The following is a 21348-nucleotide window of genomic DNA, read 5'->3' on the forward strand; positions in this document are numbered from 1 at the left end:
CCTTTGGATTCCTTAGATTGAATCAGCCTATGACCTGTTTACCCTGGACCCACCCAACGTCTGGACCTATAGAAACAATCTACTTCATCTCTATTGTTCACTGTGTAACACTGTACTGTATATAATCATAGCTGCACTCCCCTGGCCCTCAGTCAACTCTGACACAGTATTCTAAACAGATATACTGTCCACTGGGTCCCATGGTTTGCGCAGCGAGCGCATGCCATAGCATCGGTATGTATTTATCTTTTGGTATTGGCTGTACTGTACTGTATCATAATATAATAATGTATTGAATTGTTGACTATTTACATCTGCTAAATAAATCACTTTGTGCTTTGGAAACACATACAATTGATTGGGCAATGCTTATTTGAAAACTATTAAACTACTTTAATAGTATTTCAGTCTTGCACAGTGGAGAATCCTATCTGTGCTGTGCAAGGTGCTGAAACCATTTCAAGTTGTGAAATGTGAAGTGAGTTCAGACTCTGCGTGCTTGAGCCAAGTCATTCCCTTAATTCGACTTTTCAAAAAGCAGCTTGACAAACTGAAGGAGGAGATGAAAGAAAGCAATTCTAAAAAGTATGTTGGCCTTGTAGATCAAGTACTTAATTCGCTTTTCAATGATCCAAGAGTTATTAAAATCTTGAACTCGGATTACTACGTTTTGGCAACTGTGCTTGATCCGAGGTTGAAGACATATCAATTCTATGCTTCCAAATGACCGAGGTCTGAACAGTTGCAAGGATCTCTTGGTCAGCAAGTTGTCCGCTGAACTGGGCCTTGGCTTGACGACGTCTTCTCCTCAGTTTCTCAGGCAGCTGCTGCTCGGAAAAAATTGCACTTTCCAAAGACAAGCAGGGATGATGCAGATGGCAGACCACAACAGTTTGACATCTGGACTGGTTTGAAAGATTTTACCAAAAAAAAGTGTGACCTCGGCCATAACTCCATCCAATCCTACTAATAACATGCTAAGGATGGTGGAGGATTATTTTCAAGAGTTAATTGATATAAAAATGTCAGACAGTCCCTTTCCATACTGGGAGGAAAAACAAGCCATTTGGAAACCCATGTACAAACTTGCTTTGCAATACCTAAGCTGCCCACCCTCCAGTGTGTACTCTGAAAGAGTATTCAGCACAGCCAGGAACCTTGTCAGTGATCGATATAGGAGGTTACTTCCTAAAGATGTGGAAAAGATGATGTTCATCAAAATGAACTACATCTTCCACGAGGAAGGTCTTTACCGGCAAATACATCCAAGTACTGACACTTCTCTAAAGGCGGATCCCAGCGGAGATGAATTGATAGTCTGTGATGATGATGTACACACTGATGAGGGTGAGAATGATGCTGAAGATGATGACAACATCTTTCTGAAACTTTCACTATAAGTGTAGGATGTAATCAACCCCCAAAGAGAAAAGGGGCTTGGGCCATTTCTATTTATCGTACAGTCTTTGCAGGCTGCTTTTTTTTTTTTATCAATTTCACTATTAGCGTATGGGAATAATATACAACCAAACACAAAAGCTGCTTTGGGCATTTCTATTTATCGTACAGTCTTTGCAGGCTGCTCTTTTCTATTTTATTATTAGTGTATGGGAATAGTATACACCCAAACACAAAAGCTGCTTTGGGCATTTCTATTTATCGTACAGTCTTTGCAGGCTGCTCTTTTTTCTATTTCACTATAAGAGTAGGGTGTAATATACAGTTAGACACCCAACTGGCTTTTTGCTATGAATTTCAATAGCTTTTTTAGTGCGTTGTCTGGCACCCTGGATTTGTGTGTGTGAGAAAAGCACACATCCCGGGGGGGGGGCGGTCAGCGCTCGTTGCCATATATTAGTTGTAGAATTACCTCACTTATCCAAGAAACAGGTGGAACGATGGATCGTTGCCATGTATTACCAGTAGAATTACCTCACTTATCCAAGAAACACGTGAAGCACTCATTACAATGTTTCCTAGATGTGGTAGGAACTGCCGTGTGTTTGAGTCATTGCTCTGTTGCTTACCATCCAGACAGATCGCTGCACTATTTCGCTGAAAGTGTATGAAAAGCATATTGTGACCTGTGAGATGGTAAAAATTGAATGGAAATCACTGGAATTTAGTGTCAGTGAGGTTAATAATAATGTAGGTACAAAATAATACCTAAATTATGTGATTTTAGCATGAAAAATGAAATTTTGTATAAAATAGCAAAACAAAACCAAAACACGCAAATAATACAGATCTAAAAACAAATCACGGGGGTCAGTGAGCATCTCTAGTTTTAATGGATGGGCTTAGATAAAATTTAAAAACTAGGGTACAGACAGCCATTCCAAATTGGAGAGGTATAACATTGGATGCCCTCCTGGACTCTGCTTTTAGTATGACAGCTAGCGGCTATTGACATAAGCTTGCAGAACTAGTGGAGGAGGTCTTCGCCTATAGCAGTGGCCATTCCCGTAGAGATAGTTGCACTCACAGGTACTTAGATGCCCCCAGGTCTTAACTCTAGTGTAAGCTTATATGCAATACCTCAGCAGGGAGATAGGAGACGGTAATCAAGATGGTTAAGGATAGTCAGAAGCAGGCCAGGGTCAGGGATCCGTAGCAGATAGGGTGGTCCAAAAACAAGCCGAAGGCTCAGGGCAATCAGAATATAAGCAGGGTCCAGAACAAGTTGAGGGTCATAACAGAGAGTCAAGGTACTGCAGAATCTCCACACTGCAACAAAGCAGGTCAGCAACAGAAAGAATCCACGCTATAACCGGCAGGGTGTCTAAGTCCTCCCTGCTTTATATACACACACTGACCAATGAGGGGCCAGTGCTCCAATATACCTAATTACCTCCTCAGGAGGCTTAATAATTAATGCTCCCAGAGTGCGCACGTGTCCGGCTGTCAATTGCCGAGATGTTGTGCTGATTATAGAAGCGTCCCGGCCATTGATCTGCTGACAGTTGGGACAGAGAATGGGAGGTGACACGGCCAGACTGAAACAATGAGCCGCCGCTGCATGAGCACCGACAAAACTCTTGACCGTTAGTCATGATAAAAATATAGCCAGAAAAAAAGAGATGCAGAGCGATAAATTAATGGCAGTACGTATACTGGGTTTTCAGGAGCAGCATTTGTCACAGCAAACACAGGGGTACAAAAAGAAATGTTACATATGTGGGTGAGAAAGGCATCTTGCTAAACAGTGCAGAAAGTATAAGAAGCCCTTTAATTCTCATTCGGATGGCAGAAGACAATGCAATTGGCAACGGAAGGATTATAGGTTACAGCAAGAAACATCAGGGATGCACTCACTCAATGGCAGTAAATATCTTGAGTATGAAGGCTAATCTCTGAAGTTTGGGCAACACCTGTAATCTGCAGATGGTTAAATTATTTAATAATCAGAACAAAGAACCAGAAGTAAAAATGACTATAACTGGTACTAATCATACTTTTCTTGTAGACACAGGGGCGGCCAAATCTGTATTAACTGAGGGAATAGCAGGAGAAGTGCATCATTATCCCTTGACTGCACCAGCAGAAGTTACTATTGGGCCATAACATACTAAACATTCTTTGTTTCTAGCTGCAGCAGTCCCTACTAACTTACTTGGCCGAGATTTATTATGTAAAATGGTAATATACTGTACTTCTGATGGGGTGTTTTTAGATATTCCATGAAAGCATGCACAGGAGGTACAGGATATATTGGACACCCCAAAAAGGCTAATGTTGCACTCCTCTGTTATAGAGACAAATCCATCACAGGTAGAAGAAATGTCACAGATACTGGGTTCCTTATGGACTAAAAATGGACAGGACACTGGATTGATGGCTAATGTAGCTCCCGTAATGGTCCATTTAAAAAGTGGCAGGCCAGCTCCAAAAATACCACAGTACCCATTAAAACCATAAGTGGAATTAGGGGTTTATCCTGTGATTGAAAGGCTGCTGCAACAAGGAATTCTAATTCGCACATCAAGCATAGCTAACAGTCCTATTTTTCAAGTGAAAAAGAATGGGGAACGGGCTACAGATTAGTACAAGATTTAAGGTGATTAATAAAGTAGCTGAGAGCCAATTCCCCCTAGTGCCCAATCCAGCTGTCATCTTGATGCAAATCCCTGCTTCTGCAAGTCATTTCACAGTAATTGATCTTTGCTCTGCTGTTTTCTCTGTCCCTCTCCATCCTGACTGTCAGTACCTCTTTGCTTTCTCCTATAAAGGCATACAACATACATGGACCAGATATCCTCAAGGGTTCATAGACCGCTCCAGTATCTTTTCACAAGCCTTGCATGACTGTTTGCAATCTTTTCAACCAAGTAATGGGTCAGGTCTAATTCAGTACGAATATGATTTATTGCTTTGTTCTGATTTGTTTTTGTCATCAGAGTCTAATACTAAACACTTGTTGCTTCATCTCTCACAAACTGGACACAAGGTTGCAAAGGATAAATTACAGCCATGCTAGACAAAGGTCAAATAATTGTGGCACTGTCCCACCCAGGGGCTAAGACATTTGCAAACAGACAGGATTAAGGCTATAAAAGACATGACACTGCCGCAATACCAGCAACAGATTTGTACTTTCTTAGGTATGTGTGGGTACTGCGGATCCTGGATACCACCTTTTTCTATATTGGCTTTACCATTGCAAGAGTTAGTCTCATCCTCTAAACCTCAGCTTGTCTCACATACAGAGGAGTCATTCTTCAACCTTTAAAGAGAGTCTGACTAAGCACCTGCCTTGGGAATACCTGATTATGTAAAACATTTTGAGTTATACTGTACTGAAGCTGTTGATTTTACTGCAGGAGTCTTGACACAAAAACATGTTGATGCTAGCAGACTGGTAGCATACTACAGTGCACAACTGGACACAGTGGCAAGATCTCTCCGCATATGTTTAAGAAGTGTAGCAGCAACTGCTCTTCTGGTTAGTAAGAGTGAGGATGTAGTACTGGGACATGTGGTATCTGCCCTCCTAAATTCTGCCCAAACTAGGCATGTCTCCTCAGCAAAATTTACAAAATGGTAGTTAGCACTAATGACACTGCAAACATAAAAATTAAGAGGTGTCATACACTAAATCCAGCTACATACCTACCATATGTGCATCAAGATGCACAAGGGGTGGAAGGAGAAGAGACTTTAGCTGAAGGTGAATTTGGCAGGTATAGAGATACATATGATTATATGGAATATTTGAATCCGACCTTTACAGCAAGACCTACATACATAACAACCCTTTAGAAAATGTAGATCTTACGCTTTATACAGATGAGAGTTGTCATAGAAAGATGGACACAGGAGATTTATGTACTGGTTATGCTTTTGTAGATGATGAAGCTGAACCTCTTAGAACACTTTATTCAGCCCAAGTAGCTGAACTTGTGGCACTGAGAAGGGCATGTGAGTTGGTAGAGGGTAAATTAGTTAATGTATACAATGGCTCTAGACATGACTTTGGGGCCTTCTGGCGTCTTGGGAATTTTATGACAGTGGCAGGCACACCAGTAACGCACTCACAACATATAAAAGGACTTCAGATAGCGATACAAGTACCGAAGATAATAGCCATTGTCAAGTGTAAAGCACACACATACAACAGGGACCACTTGATAATGATAGAGCAGATGATGCTGCTAAGAGAGAGCAGCAGGCTCATTCATAAATACATATGTAACCAAATGAATGACATTGAAGCTCTCAGTGTACAGAAATTAATAGAAATTCAGGATTTGTGTCCCCTACAGGAGAAGGCTGTCTGCAAGTTGAAGGGATGTGGTCAAGAGTCCAACAGAATCTGGAAAAATGGACAATGTAGGCCAGTAACTCCCAAGGCATATCTTGCAAGCTTAGCAAAGGCAGCACATTGTCTGACTCACCGGGGTAAGGAGGGAATGTGCAAATTGGTAAGAGCATGTTGGTGTGCACCAGGCTTCTCTTCACAGACTAGTAAGAGAGCAATGTCTTCTCTTACTTGTCTAAGAAAGAATATGGGAAGAGCAATACCAACAGAGCCATCCCACATTCCTCCTACAGATGGATCTTTCCAGGTCATGCAGATTAATTTTGTTCAATTACCACCCTGCAAGAATCTCAAGAATATATTAGCATGTATAAATTCTTTCTGCATAGAGGTTTATCCAGCTGCTTCTAATACTGCTGTTTTCACTGCTAAGAAAACTGTTCAGGAATTTGTTTGCAGGTTTCGTATCCCCAAAATCAGTGAAAGTGATCGGGGTACACATTTTGCTGGGGATGTCTTTCAGCTTATGCACAAGCTCAAGGATTTTGATAGTAAATTACACACTCCCTATAGGCCAGAAACCAGTGGGGAAGTAAAGTAGAGAGGGTGAAATTGAATTGGCGTGGCTGGAAGCATTGCCACTAATTCTCCACAGCATCAGAACCACTCCCAGACCACCTCTTAACCTGTCACCTTTTGAAATACTTTTTGGCAGACAGCCTCACTTGATGGTAGGTCCCCGAGATGATTTAAAATGCAACAATGAAGTTACAGTTCAATATCCTATATGAGCAAAAAGTTGAGACAGTAACAAAATAACCTCAAAATACTTTCTACGGCTATGTCAAACACTAACTGTGAATCTGGGGAATATGTTTCCACTAAATAGATCTCTGAGGTTCTTGAATTACAGCGGGGAGACAAATAGAATGGAGGAATAATATTTACAAGATTCCCTAGTTTGACACTTTGCCAATACTCAGTAGACAGGTCTCTGCTGTGTCTGAATTGTACGCACGCAAAGAAACTTGAGTATTGGGAAGCTGAATAGAATGTTCAGACAATAGGCCGCTACACAAGTGTTGATGAAAGACCCATTGATATTGTTAAAGCACAGTTAACCAAAAAGGCTGAGGGTTATCATAAACGAGATTATGTTAACAGATATAAAAGAATGTTGGTTGGAAAGGTTCCTCTGGGTTACTGTTTAAATGTTAATCAAGCTGAGGCTTGCCTTAAACAGATGGAAAAGCTAGGTAAAGGTAACTTTACTAAGATATTGTGCAACAATATAACGAACCGTTTTGTGCCTTATATCCTTCTAGATGATGTAAATTATATTTGTGGATGAAGGGCTTACAAATGGTTAACTCCTAGCTCCAAAGGAATATGTTTTATAGGAAGAGTGGTTCCTGAAATAATGGCTATTTCCCATGATAAAATGACTGACATTCATAGAACAATCCTACCTCCTTACGTACACACACCATATGAATACAGAGTCAAAAGAGATATGATTCCAGGGTAAGAGCCTCAAGCTGTAAATTTAATGACAGAATCTACAGGATTCCAGACCTTGGTTGCATTATACCTCACCAAAACTACCCGCAGAACCCTAAATTATAAAGATATATAGGATCTGGCTAAACTAATTGATAATATTACCGAGATGCATAATAACACATTCGGGTATACGGGCAAGGAGCTGCAAGCTTATAAGAATAAATTAGTACAACATAGATAGGTACTAAATTATCTCACTGCAATTACTGGTGGATATTGTGTGATGCTATTCACCCACTTTGGTGTTAAGTGTTGCACTTACATCACTAATAATACAGACGACCCTAAAGAAATAATCATCTATAAAATGGATGAGATCCTACAGGTAAAAAAGGAATTTTGCAAAGCCCTCAATGCCTCTTTATATGAAATAGGACATAGTAGTAGGATGGTTCTCATGGCTGAATCCTGTTGATTGATTTTGAGGTTTAGGGAATGGGAACAATAACTACTTACTGGTATAGGTAAGCTCCTTATCCTTATAGTTGATGTCTTTATAGTAATTGGCATATGTTGCAATTGTGTTCCTGCTGTGTTGAAGTGTGATAAACAATCGACTGAGGTGACCCCAGAAAATGAAAATGTGATGACATTAAGAGGGACAGGTACCACAGAAAATGAGGTGTTATATTATAATCCTGCAATAGAATATTGAATGGGTGAGAGTGTTGTATATACTCTCAAAGGGTGGATTGTTGAAGTTTAACAATTGAATGAAAGTGGTAATCAGCCATTTCTGTACACTAATATCGGTTGTGATGTGAATAGTATGTAATCGAACAATAATCTTAGCAAATAGCAACTTGCAAATAAGTTTAATCTAGTTGATTCAGTTAATATAAAATATAATGTGGTGAAAAAGGTTTCGGTTCATTCAACCTTTCCCGTAGTATTTATGAATCGTTCACACTTTGCGAACACCAAGTATAACTCATATTACTTTTCATAAACCAAATAGCAAATTCAGAGATGCCATAAAAGAACCAGTTTATACAGGTCTAGAGGCGGGAGCCTGAGGAAGGACACCTGGTCACACATGGAAAGATGACCCCCACGTCAAGGAACAATGACCCTAGGAATCAGCCAATGGGGCGTCGAGTATTTGGGAAGTCATGACCCATCGACCTATAAATGTGGACATTAATACTGTAATCGTGTATCTTTATTTCATACAATACCACGGACGTATGAGCGGCTATATTTGTATGGCTATCTCCACTACACCTTAATGTGTTGTCAGTGGTTCTTAGAGAATGTACTTTTATTCTAGAGAGGTATCAAGCTATCAAGTATTTGTATGCTACATGAAAAAACAGCCAGTATTTATGTTATGTGCAAAATAAACTAATTTGCACTGTTTGCATTTTAACATGGTTTTGTCTAGGAGAAAACTCACAAAATGTTTTGCCTTACTTAATGAATCGGGCCCATTGTGTAGGTGATGGGTGCAATTTAAATGATTTTTAATATTCCCAGGGAAATAATAATTGATGCTCACATATTACTACTTTATTTTATAGCAATACATGTTTTCCCCTTCTCAATCCATTAAATATTGCACAAATTATAGCATTTGGGTAATTGTGAGTGATTGATATATGGAGTGAATACATAACATGGCAATTGCCTTTGAACATTAAAATTAGATCAGATTAAGTTGTAATATAAAACAGTTATTCTCATGTACAATACCCCACACAATTTTTTTTTTTGGATAATATCGTAGTATCAGATGACCCGAATTTTATGTGGTTAGCTAACTCATACTTGTACATCAAATTAACAAATGACTGCATGTCTGACACGGCTAGCTGCTCATCCTGTCATCCTATGTTATACAAGAATTATGAATGTATTTGGTAAACAGATGGCCTATTAGTCCTTTTGTGCATTGACAAACTCAGTCTTGCTCATTAAGTGACCACGGCTTGATGGCTGATACAGCTAGCATCTCATCTTTCTTGTCAAACTGCTCTTTTTTCAATCAAATTGACCCTAGTCTCTTTCTCTCCCTGTCTGTCTATGTGGGTGTATGTTAGGGAATTTAAACTGTAAGCTCCAATGGGGCAGGGACTGATGTGAGTGAGTTCTCTGTACAGCGCTGCGGAATTAGTGGCGCTATATAAATAGCTGATGATGATGATGATACCTTCCTAGTGGGCTCTGTTCCATGTTGAGGTACTTTATTACATTGAGGGTAGTGGTAACCATAAATTTGAATGCAGCAAGGGTTATTCACTTATTTTCTTTACTGCAGATAATTAGATTATATTGGTTTTCCAACTTTTTTTTTCTATTTTTGTTTGAAAAATATAGCTATAGTTTAACAAGAGAGGCCATAAGAAGAACGCACTTAAAATCATGTGTGTGTGTCATGTCATGCACTTACCCATTCAGGGTTAATTCACTTGAATTTCCAGCCAATAAGATCCACTGGGATGGTCCTAAGCTTCACTATATATTATTGCCCCAGAGTATGCATGATCTTTTGTTTTCCTGCACCAAATGCGTCCCTTCCGTCCTGCTATGGTCATGTGTTTACTTTAATGTCGTCACTAACATCTTCGTTCCCGGTTACAGAGGAGCACAGTAGGCACATTGAAGTCAGCTACTAGTAAGCATATGGTGCTACCACTAATTGGCCACGGGCCACTGTCTCTTTTGAAGCAACATGACTCTTGGTCCTTTGGTGTGGAGGACCCCTTGACCTGCTTTGTGTGGGCACGGCATTGTCAAGTCAGGAAGGGGTATATATATATATTGTGATCTTTTGTCAAATTTAATTTGGTGCCCTTCTGTTTATTTTATAGTATATTGCAGTAATATAAATATGAACACTCGAAGGAGGTTGGTTGCATGATAAGAAGGACATTAACACTTTGCAGTTTAACAGCTTTGATCTTCTACCACCTGGTATGTCTGTATTATTATATATATTTATGTGCTTTAGAAAATATATAAGTCTATACACAGAGTACAGACATAAGGCCAGTGTTGATGATGCACCAGTCATGCACTATGTAACACCATATATTGGAAAAAATCTGCTTCATCTGTTTCACTATAAAATCTTAATAAAATGTATTATAATTAAATAAAATCAGTTGCTTCAACACAGTCACCCCAGTGCTTTACCTTATGTAAGCTTTGCCTGCGGAATTCACACCAACCACGGAACCATCTGTGCCAACTTCCACCATCACCAGACTGCCCCATATCTCCCTCCATCGACTTCCCTGGCAGGCTGTGGGGGTCACATCGTAGCGGTAATATATTTTATTGTCGCTGCTCACTCCCCAACAGCCTAAAGGACCACAGGTGTAATATTTCAGACTCCCTTCAATGTCGGTATAGGTTACATCTGAAGACTGGGAAAGTATTTGCTCCTTGTTCAGGCAATAAACAGAATCATGTACATTCACCCCAGAAACGATCTTGTCACCTCCAGCATCCACCTGTTTCAGAGCACCTGTGGCATAAAGGACATGGTTTAATGTAACATGGACACAGGAATCGAAGGTCACATACTGTATCTTGAGATTTGTATTGCAATGTTCTATGCACTGTTTATAATGATTTGTATCATATATTGAACTGCATCATGTTGATACATTCCAAAGAATAATATAAAAGACTTTATGCCAGAATAAATATTAGTTTTATTTTTTAATTTGCAGGTATTTAAACACTTTTGTTGAATCTAGGAGAAAACAAATCATGTCTAGTTTTATGTCAGCAAACCTGACTTTCACAACCTAATTTAAACTCTTGTATGTTTCATCTCTCTTGTGTGATTAATAGTCAGAGATGTGTAATCTGCAGGCTGACCCCATGTGGGGTATAAGAATTATATTGCTCTAAGGTCTTCCAAGACAGTATCTTGTGAGACATGACATATTAGGGTGTGGATGTGTTTGGGTTTTTTAAACTGTGTTTTTAGAACAGTGTTAGGAACACAACAGTTAAAGGACACAACAGCTAACCATCTTTCTTCTCTTCCACCCCCAGGTATGTACATCAACTGCTACAACCCTTCTACTTTCCTAATTTGAACCTCACTTCATCTCATTGTAACGTGCTTCACATCTGTGCAAACTGGTTCATAAAACATATGTAACAGGAATTTGGGGTGGACTAACGCAGAGGCAGCCAATTAAAGTCCTGTGTTTGTCGTAAGTACGCTTGTTTTTGTTAATATGGAGCGCTATGCTCCATCTCCCTTCTTGGTAGTGGTGTCCCCAGTGATCTAGTGAGGACAGAAAGGGGGGCAGCCTCCAACCGTCCGCATCGCACTACTGAGCATGCTCAGACAGGAAGTTTGGCTCTAAGCTGTTCTTCCAGTGACAGTTGAACTGAAAATATGTTATAACTTGAGCTGCATCCTTCTACTGTAAACTTACATACAGATATATAAAGTGACCGGAGGCACAAAAAAATATACGAGCAGACTGTTCTCTGATATTGCCCACAATACCAGCATACTACCTACATACATGAATGTAGTATAATAGTGTTAAGTACATTAACTGCATAGGTTTGCCATACTGCCTGTCTGTTCCAGTCAGTATCAACTGTGAACATCTGTATATACTTCCAGAATTACATCTGTTACAACAAGTTCTGAAATAAAAGTAACTAATTGGTTAAGTCTAAAAGCTTCTTGTGATTTAACATCTACCACCAATGCAGACTTCCACCTATTATATGTCACAGCACAAGCGTCCTGATAATAGGTTTCTGTCAATAGTTTTCACCTGTTTGTTTTGCACCCACCACATAGTCTTTGAATTAAAATGTACAAGTATGTGTGCCACAAGTGTATGCAACTAAATTATACTATAAAAAAGAATTGCATTTACAGTACACACTGACAGCATTTTTTTTATGTACATAATGTAAAAAAATATTTTTGGGAAAAATAAGTATGTATATAAATTATTATACTGTTAGAATTTGCTATTTTAATTTATGATCACATACATTTTGTATGCATTCCAATGTGATTTTTAATTGTACAAGCACATATGCCTATACAAGAAGTCTGGTCTGCGTAAGTACTGTTTAGGCAGAGCGCACTTACACCTAGATTGAATTTAAAACATATCTAAATATATGCTTAGCACAAGTTCCATGCTCTTTTTAAAAACACAACAGCGTAAGTAGCATTCGGACATGAATCAGGCCCTATCACAATGTGTAAGGAAATCAAAAGTTAAGTGACACAGTGGAACATCCTCGAATGCCTGCCAGTAAGTAACTTCATCTGCGGTAACCTGTCACTGCAGTTTTTATCTTCCTCTTCCCTATCCATTCATATAATACTTCTGCTTTCCACAAACTCTTTCACCTCCACTTTCTCACCACTTCACTCCTACCCCTATCCCTTCATTGCTCTCCTGCCATTAATTCAACCCCCCCCCCCCCCACAAATTATCCATTGCTTTTATATTTACTTTCTTAGTTCTACTATTATTGTACTGCATTGCCTTTGCCATTGTATTGCTTTACCATAACATTGCTTTGCCATAATATTGCTTTGCTGCTGTTTTATCACATTGATTACATTGCCACTGTCATACCTCCCTTGCCATCCGCCGGGCTTCTACACTACCAAGGCCCAAACAGCATCATGGCTCCTGCACCTTCTGGAACCCCTTTACTATCCCTGGACGTATGAAAGTGTTTCTGAGGGCTTTGTAGGTGAGAGAGTGAGAATTATGTATTGTAATCTTAGGTTAGGTGGATTTATAAAGCAGAGCCGCAGACGTAGAGCAACGTGAGAGAAAGGTAAATCTTGCCCCTACATTTAAGATGGATGGAAATAGTGCACGGTGGCTTAGTGGTTAGCATTTTTGTCTTACAGCACTGGGGTCATGAGTTGAATTCCCGACGATGGCCTTTTCTGTAAGGAGTTTGTATGTTCTCCCTGTGTTTGCGTAGGTTTCCTCTGGGTGCTTGGGTTCCTCCACACTCCAAAAACATATTGGTAGGTTAATTGGCTGCTAACAAAATTGACCCTAGTCTGTCTGTCTGTCTGTCTGTCTGTGTGTGTGTGTGTGTGTGTGTGTGTTTGAATGTTAGGGAATTTAGATTGTAAGCCATAATGGGGCAGGGACTGATGTGAGTGAGTGAGTGAGTTCTCTGTACAGCGCTGCGGAATTAGTGGCGCTATATAAATAAATGGGGATGATAGATGGGTGAGAAGAATGCCAGATAGTAGAAGGTTGCAGTAGTCATGAGATAATGAGGAAATAGATAAGAGTTTTGCTTTCATCTTGGGTAATAAATAGGAGTTTTCTGGCAATATTTTAAATATGGAGGTGCCAGGACTGGGAGAGAGACTTTATTTGAGTTATAATGCAGTGGGTGAAGTTAAGTGTGACAACAAGGTGGCGGGATTCTGAAACTGAGAAAATTGGTCTTAAGATCTGAGGGGTGGTGGCAATTCAGGGAGGAGGGAAGATTTATAAATTCTGTTTTGGACATGTTGAGCTTTAGGTAATGATGGGACATCCATTTGGAGATATCAGAGAGAGTACGAAAGGGAAGAAATCCGGGAGGAGGTGTGAATTTGGGTGTCGTCATTGTAGAGGTGGTACTGGAGGCCGAATTAGTAAATTCGGCCTCCAGAAAAAGAGTAACTCAGCAACAAAGTGTCCCTGGAACTTATTTAAAACTGTTAGCAACTATGTTATTGTGCATTAATTCTAATAAAATAAATTGCATGTTATACAATAGTCTATCTATTAATAGTTGATTGTACACAACATATAAAATCATTCAAATGATAAATGATTTCATAAACGTCTTGAGAAAAATGTAAATCCTCCCAGCAGTCTGATATTATCTCCAAACATCAGCCTGATGCATGTTAGTTAACCTCTGTGGCACCAACGTGTTCTAGCATACAAATACAGCGTGGCTGACATCATCATCATCATCACCACTGATTTTGCAGTGCTGTACAGAGAACTCTCTCACATCAGTCCCATTGAGGCTTACAGTCTAAATTCCTGAACACACACACACACACAGACAGACACACAGACTAGGGTCATACACCTAACTCCCTACAATGACCGTGAATGGGGCTCAGCTCTCAAATGCTAATGGCAGCAAGATGGTTACAGAGGTGTTCAGCTTAATTTTCACTAAAACGCATACACTATGGCTCCCAACATTGGCAATTTGCTGAATTCAGGACACTGCTTGCGCTCCTGCGCATCACTGCGGTGTGCTGACAAAAAGGGGTCATGGCAATATAAAATGGTGGCGTCATATCCCTAACCTTCTCCTCCCAAAATTACCCACCATTGTCGAGCACACCAATGGAAGATGCACGTTGCATCTGCTAGCTGTGAAGAGCAGGAAATATCTCCCAACTGTCTTGGCAGATCTGACTGGTGGGACAGTGAGACCGTCCCTTTAAGTTGAGACTGTCCTGCCTAAAACTGGACAGTTATACAGAACAGAATGGCCTTGTTGCTGTATAGTGTATCACCACTTCCCCCTCTGTTCCTCCATCCTTTCTCCTGCCTCGGTGATCTGCACATCCCCCCTCTTCCCTTCCTTCTGCATGGGACGAGCTACGTCCCATTCAGAAGTTGCAGAGCTATGAACAGGCGAGAGATGCTGTCCCTGCTCTGCTGAACTGAAGCTAAGTACAAATGACAACTACTCGGTATGCCTTTTCTTTACTTTGGCCCGCCAATGTTTTGAAACTACAAATCCCAGCATGTTGTGTTAGCCAAAGGACATGCGGGGATATATAGTTATACATCAGCTATAGTATTGCTCTTGTAACAGAAATTTGTACTTTGCTGGTGAACAGTTGTCCACTCCTCTGCATCCCCCCTTTATTTAAAGACAACCTGTCATGTTTCAGATAAAGTACGTTGTACACTATGAATTGTCTATGCACTTTATGCAAAAGGTAAAATTAGACTGCAAAGACATTCCTATGCTTATTCTTGGGCAGTTTCTCATAATTACATTGTCCCATCCCTTGCAAGTGCAGAGTAACCATAATATGGGATATGAAGAGGCATGCCCTTGAATCTTATTCTTATTTATACATGCATATATACACACACAAAGAGCTGTAGATGCATATACACACAGCCACACATGTGTATATATATATATATATATATATATATATATATATATATATATATATATATATATATATATATATATATATATATATACAACAATGTTATATATGGGGAAAACACCTGCTGTAAATTCATCACGGAGTTCTGTAGTCCTATTAAAGCACAAGGCCGCAGGTGTTACTAATATCTGTATTAATTTAATTTAGTATAAGTACATTACTAGTAGACAAGTTTTAAGAATAAAAACAAACCACACGTATAGTGACATAGCTCACGCAGTCACACAGAGACTGACATTGACCGATATTACAATACAGACCAACAATGAGAGAATACCACCCTCCAACTCCATCCTTCATAACTACATTAATGACAGCTCCTGCTAACTCTGTGTTGGACCAACAGTACTTATTGATATATAAGATATAACCCCTACTATATAATCATGAAAGAGTTCCATCGCCATAAAAAATCATAAGGCTCTAGGTGTTTACCTTGCATTGGACCTACAGTATTGGAATCTTTCCCTTGCACTACTAGAATGGCTGGGGCGTTAACTGAGTACTAGGATGAAGCATTCATGAAGTATTGACTACAAAACTTCCTGTTTTACACTAAATAGGTCCCACCCTGGACTTGGTTGGCATCACACCAACAATAGAGGGGTGGTAGCACTTCAAATGGTCCCATACAGCAAAAAAAAGTTATGGGATTGTCTTTAGTCTCTAACTCGGCAGAATCTGATGTCAGAAATTTATATTAATATTATTTACAAAACATATATTAAACATTAAGATGACACATATTATATAGATCCATATGACATATTGTATTAATAATTCTGGTGTTCTTACCTGACATATGGACCCATTTGTTATCTTGCCACTTATAGACGTTGGTCCCACTGTTGACCCCCCAAACACCGGCTGGGCCGACCGTCACATGGCTGAGCTTTCCGGACAACTGCTTCCATTTATTACTCTCCCAGTGGTAAATGTTGTCATTCTTATTCACACCATACACTTCCCCGGAACCAGCATCCACCTGCTTCAGCTCCCCAGGCATCTCTGTGCATTGAATAGCTGAGAAGCAGGAAAAGTGGAAGGTGAGCAAGTCAAGGTAATATAACGCCTAAAAGGTACTTTGCAGGAAAATCATATATATATATAGCACATTCATAAAGATTATCTATTGCATGGCTCATATTAATGATACCACTTTTCATGATATTTTATAAATGCTGTAATTAAAGTTGCTTTGGGATGATTATAGTTACAACTAGACCTCATTAACATGTAGATATATATATATATATATATATATATATATATATATATATATATATATATGTGTGTGTATATATATATATATATATAATGTAATTTTATATAACCTTAATCGAGTTTTTAGTGAAGTTTTTTTTCTTTTTCTTTCTATAATTTTTCATTGATGCCACATTTAATGCATGTTTATTACCTTCAATTTTATAATATATAACCTCTATATTCCATTTATATAAATGCATTAAACTGCACATATAAAATAAGAAATATGTGGTGTTTATTAAGGTCAATGGTACAGTAAATTTGGATCATAACTAATGAGTAAAGTAGCTCTAATGTAAGTACATATATTACTAATTATTACTAAGAAAATTATTTTTTAAAAAAATATGGGTGTCACCTTTCAATGGTTATGACCCCCGTGTATCTCCAGTGAGTAAAATTGCACTTTGTCACAAATACAAAATGTTTCCAAGTAGAAGTAACTGGTAAGATTTAATTGTACAAATTTGTTGCCCTATTATAATTTAATAACAACTGAGCTCTATTATGTAAACTGTCTGTCTTTTGTACCTCATGCTACAGGCAATAATTGGCATGAAATGTCATAGAGGAAATCTGCAGAATACGTGGAATGTATTATAGGTATATATGTCAAAAGCCACATTACAGTTCACTGTCATATTTACTACAACAGATATGTATTACCTATAATTTTGCAAATAACTTTAATGGAAGGTTAATTGCATAAGCATAAATATCATTTTCTCTGAAATAATCTAGTGTCTCACTCACCAAAAGTGCTGTAACCCGTACATAGGGTCACAAATGTGGTAAGTGGCATTTTTATGAAAACTTACTGACAACTGTAATTTTTACTGACACATTTTATGTGACAGCATTGTTATGCTACAAATCTATGTAGTATCGTGTCGAGAAAATAGTCTACTATAAAACACGCTGTAAGGTCACTGGAATTTGCATCAAAGGTCATATGGGAGGGATTGAAATCTGCAGCACACCTGGAATGTTTTATAACACTCTGTTAAAGAAAAACACTATTTTATATATGTATTATTATAATTTTACTTCTTTACTAGTTGTCAGTAAAATTATTGATGATTGTCAAACCTGGCAGGACAAAGTATGTAACTATCTAGTTAGTCTTAATGCACATCATATAATATATACAATAATTATCAACATACACTACATAGAGGATTTAGTTACTATAGAGTGAGATGTTACCTGCAGCGGGTCCTGCACACAGCAGGAATAGAGCGAGGGTATGCAGCATGGTGACTCTTTAGTCTGATGAGAGAGAAGTACAATCCCTGCTCTATTTATATGCTGCTTCAACTCCTCCCTTCATTGAGGGTGTTACACACATATAATTACAAAGCTGCACTGTTATATTAGTAGTGATAAATGATTTTAGACACACCAGAATGTATGTGTGTGTGCACTGTTACATTGTACAGATCTGTTAATTTTTCATATATAAAATAAAAAGAATATTTGCAGTAATAACAGTATAAAACCGTTGAAGGAATAATCCACCTTTTCTGCATTTTTTAAATTAATAGAAGTCTAAGGTCTATTTTGCAAATACAGCTGCCTACCTTCCTTAAACTGTTGGTTAGATAAACTCTCTAGTACAGAGTATCTAACACCACCTGAATCTCTCTCAGCACAGGGTGGGCATAACATGCAGTCCTCCATGCATGCCCACCTCACCCTCCATGGCATTTCACTGACATCAGCCCTTTGCGCTCTTCATTCCAAACACTCTGACATCAGATCGTATTTAAATGTTTCCATACCTTTGCTTAAAATGCAGACACTTAGAAATAACATACCATACCTAAGACCATATTAATTCAACAATGAAGCTTTCTATCTTGTGCACCAAACTTAAAACATTTAACACATCTAAAATACAATGATTATACATAAACTCCTGGAGATACACCGTGCGTCACCAAAATGTCATTTCATTTGGTGAATTAATTTGAGCATAATACTTTCTTTAGATTATTCACTCAAATTCTTTATTTTGTTTGTTTGATACATTAAATAGTTTATGTTTGAGTTCATGGCTTATGACACTTATGCACTGGACAATAGGTATTGACAGCGCAGTGCTGGTGAATGGATCTGCTCTCTTATGATGTGTCAGGTGACATGAAGGGAGAAGTGAGAGTGATCTTTCTGAGCCCGGCTGACTGGTGCAGTATGGTAGAGGATGGGGCCATAAAGCAGCATAAAAGCGGTGAAGACCCAATGAACCAGAGTTCCTTGTTGGGATGAAAAAACGTTCCTCATATTCCTATGTTTTTAATGCACAGTATCTCTATGATACTGGCAAGAAACTTTATTAATTAAATTACAGACTGTCCCTGCAAGAGCAGAAAGTCAATACACAAAACAAACAGCATTGCAGCAACTTGCCCATATTTGTTATATTTTAAGTAAAAATTAACAAACACGGGGATGTTGATGCCATTTAGTTTCATTTGTGCATTGATTTATTTGCTGTTGCACAAGCCTGACCTCTTCTGCTTCTGTAACTTAAAATCTGTATTTGGCGCGTTACAGCTTTGGATAAGATAACATACTATATCCATGACAGATGTCATGTTGTCAGGCAGGTATGGATCCCATTGTTATAGAGAGAAAGTCAACTTTAATGACATCCTGCTTAATTAAAAATAATCTCCTGCCCTTCTTCCCAATTATTCCTCCCTCAAATACAGTCAGTATTTAACTTATGTGCAAAGCAGAAAACTAATTTGCACCCCTTGCATTGTAACATGGTTTTGTCCAGGAGACTTAAATAAGAAGTTTCTTAAGTTAAGATCCTTAATGAATCAGGCCCAAGGATCTCCTCAATCTTAAAAGTCAAATAAAGTTTACATGAGGTGGAAGTTTAATAGGGATAACAGCGTTTACAATTGGCTGCATTGGAGATATGTTTCTTGTTTATTTCAGTTTGCTATGCACATAATCTAGTGTAGGTGTGACTTAGCTGTTTCCCATGGACAGAAATGGAACCAGAACATAGTTCTGAAAGCAATAAGAGAAAATGTGTAAACATAGTTTTTCGTAGATTATCCTGCCACTTGTTTTACTCCTTCCTCCACTAATGGTTTAAATGTATAGTTAATTCATCCTGCTTAGTAAGTATTTTAAATCCACATAGATGCGTGGGACTGAAATCAGTTGGTCCATAGGTGCTGTAACATCATCTGGGCTACCGTTTTTCTCCAGATAAGATCTTTGCAGTATGAAAACCTTTTTTTATGATGTAACGTTTTGCTTCCAAATCTCCAAGGTTTATTTTATATACTGTAAATGTAGCTTTTTTTTTTAACAAAACAATATTACGTGTTCATATAGATTGAAACCTATTATTGCCAGGTCTGTGTATATTTTCTAAATATTTTAGCAACATTATTAATAAATACATACATAAATTGAACTATAAAGAGTTTGCACTACGTACTTTTTAATTTTATTTTACCAAAGAACAATGACATAAAACAATTGGATGTTAGGACACCCCCGTTGGTGTAACATTCTGTTGCTGGGCTGCATAGCAACATTTTGCCTGACGATGCCGGTCCATCTGCTTCCAACTCCCCTTCACTGAGCTCTGCTCTTTAAAGCACATGCAAGGGTCGATGCATGCTCAGTAAAACCCTATATGGCCTTTCAGTTCTGTAGCCATAAACCCAAACAATGAACTCCACTATCACATAATTAAGGGTGGGAGAGGAGCATTATGACCAGACAGGAGTACTCAGGCACTGAGTGCTCATGACAGGTCAATAATATCAGTGAGGAAGGGGGGTCTCTGAGGGAGCTTCCAAAACTTCTGCCTCATTGCCTCTACCTGAGGGGAAGACTTTAGATGTCAATAGGGAGGCGGGAGACAAGGCTAAAATGTATGAGTCTCCTGTACAAATGGGAGGGTTGCCATGTATGCTTTTAATATTAAGTTAACTCTTGTCCTACAGTGAGTGGCCTAATATAGATATAGATTGCCATTTTAGTTTTATAGTTTTGTTCTATGTCTTGTTAATAATGATTTGGATAACATAGTGCCGATACATTACAAAGCCAAATAAAAAATGAAAAATGACTGAATAAAGGCTATTTTTTTCATTAACATTCATTCTAGCAGAAAATCATGTCTACTTTTCATTCAGCAAGTCAATGTTTAATAAATAGAAAACATTGGAACTTTTGTATGGCAGGCTGAAGCCCATCTATTGGTGCAATTGGATTATTGAGAAATCAATGAACTGCACTGCTCAGGGTATATTGGGCATCTAATGGCACTGGTTGTATGTATATAGCAAACCATGTACACACATGTAAAGATAATGGGCAACAAAATGGAAACATATATCAAGTCACTAAATATGAAATTGGGCCACCACATGCAGAGAATACAGCCTGATTGCACTGTGGCATTGAGCATACCAATGTTGGACTTGTGCAAGAGGAATGCAGTGCCATTCTTCCACAAGAAATGTTTCAGAATATCACATAAATGCTGGACTGGGTTCAAACCTGGTGTCTGAAAAGAGCAGGGGCGGATTGGCCATAGACCTTTCCTGGT

General features: G+C 38.6%; 1 protein-coding gene across 1 annotated transcript in view; it reads right to left on the reverse strand.

Annotated features, from left to right (window-relative positions):
• LOC142106910 (uncharacterized) overlaps positions 1-18092 on the reverse strand; it is a 58913-nt gene extending 40821 nt beyond the window's left edge. Inside the window, exons 1-3 of the mRNA XM_075189962.1 lie at positions 17970-18092; positions 16293-16520; positions 10457-10790 (exon numbers count right to left, since the gene is read on the reverse strand). Of these exons, the coding sequence (XP_075046063.1) occupies positions 10457-10790; positions 16293-16520; positions 17970-18018 (611 nt within the window). The 5' untranslated portion in view covers positions 18019-18092. The remainder of the gene's footprint in view (positions 1-10456; positions 10791-16292; positions 16521-17969) is intronic.
• Positions 18093-21348: the final 3256 nt, after the last annotated feature.

The sequence above is a fragment of the Mixophyes fleayi genome, chromosome 11 (assembly GCF_038048845.1).
Source record: "Mixophyes fleayi isolate aMixFle1 chromosome 11, aMixFle1.hap1, whole genome shotgun sequence".
NCBI classification, from domain to species: Eukaryota; Metazoa; Chordata; class Amphibia; order Anura; family Limnodynastidae; genus Mixophyes; species Mixophyes fleayi.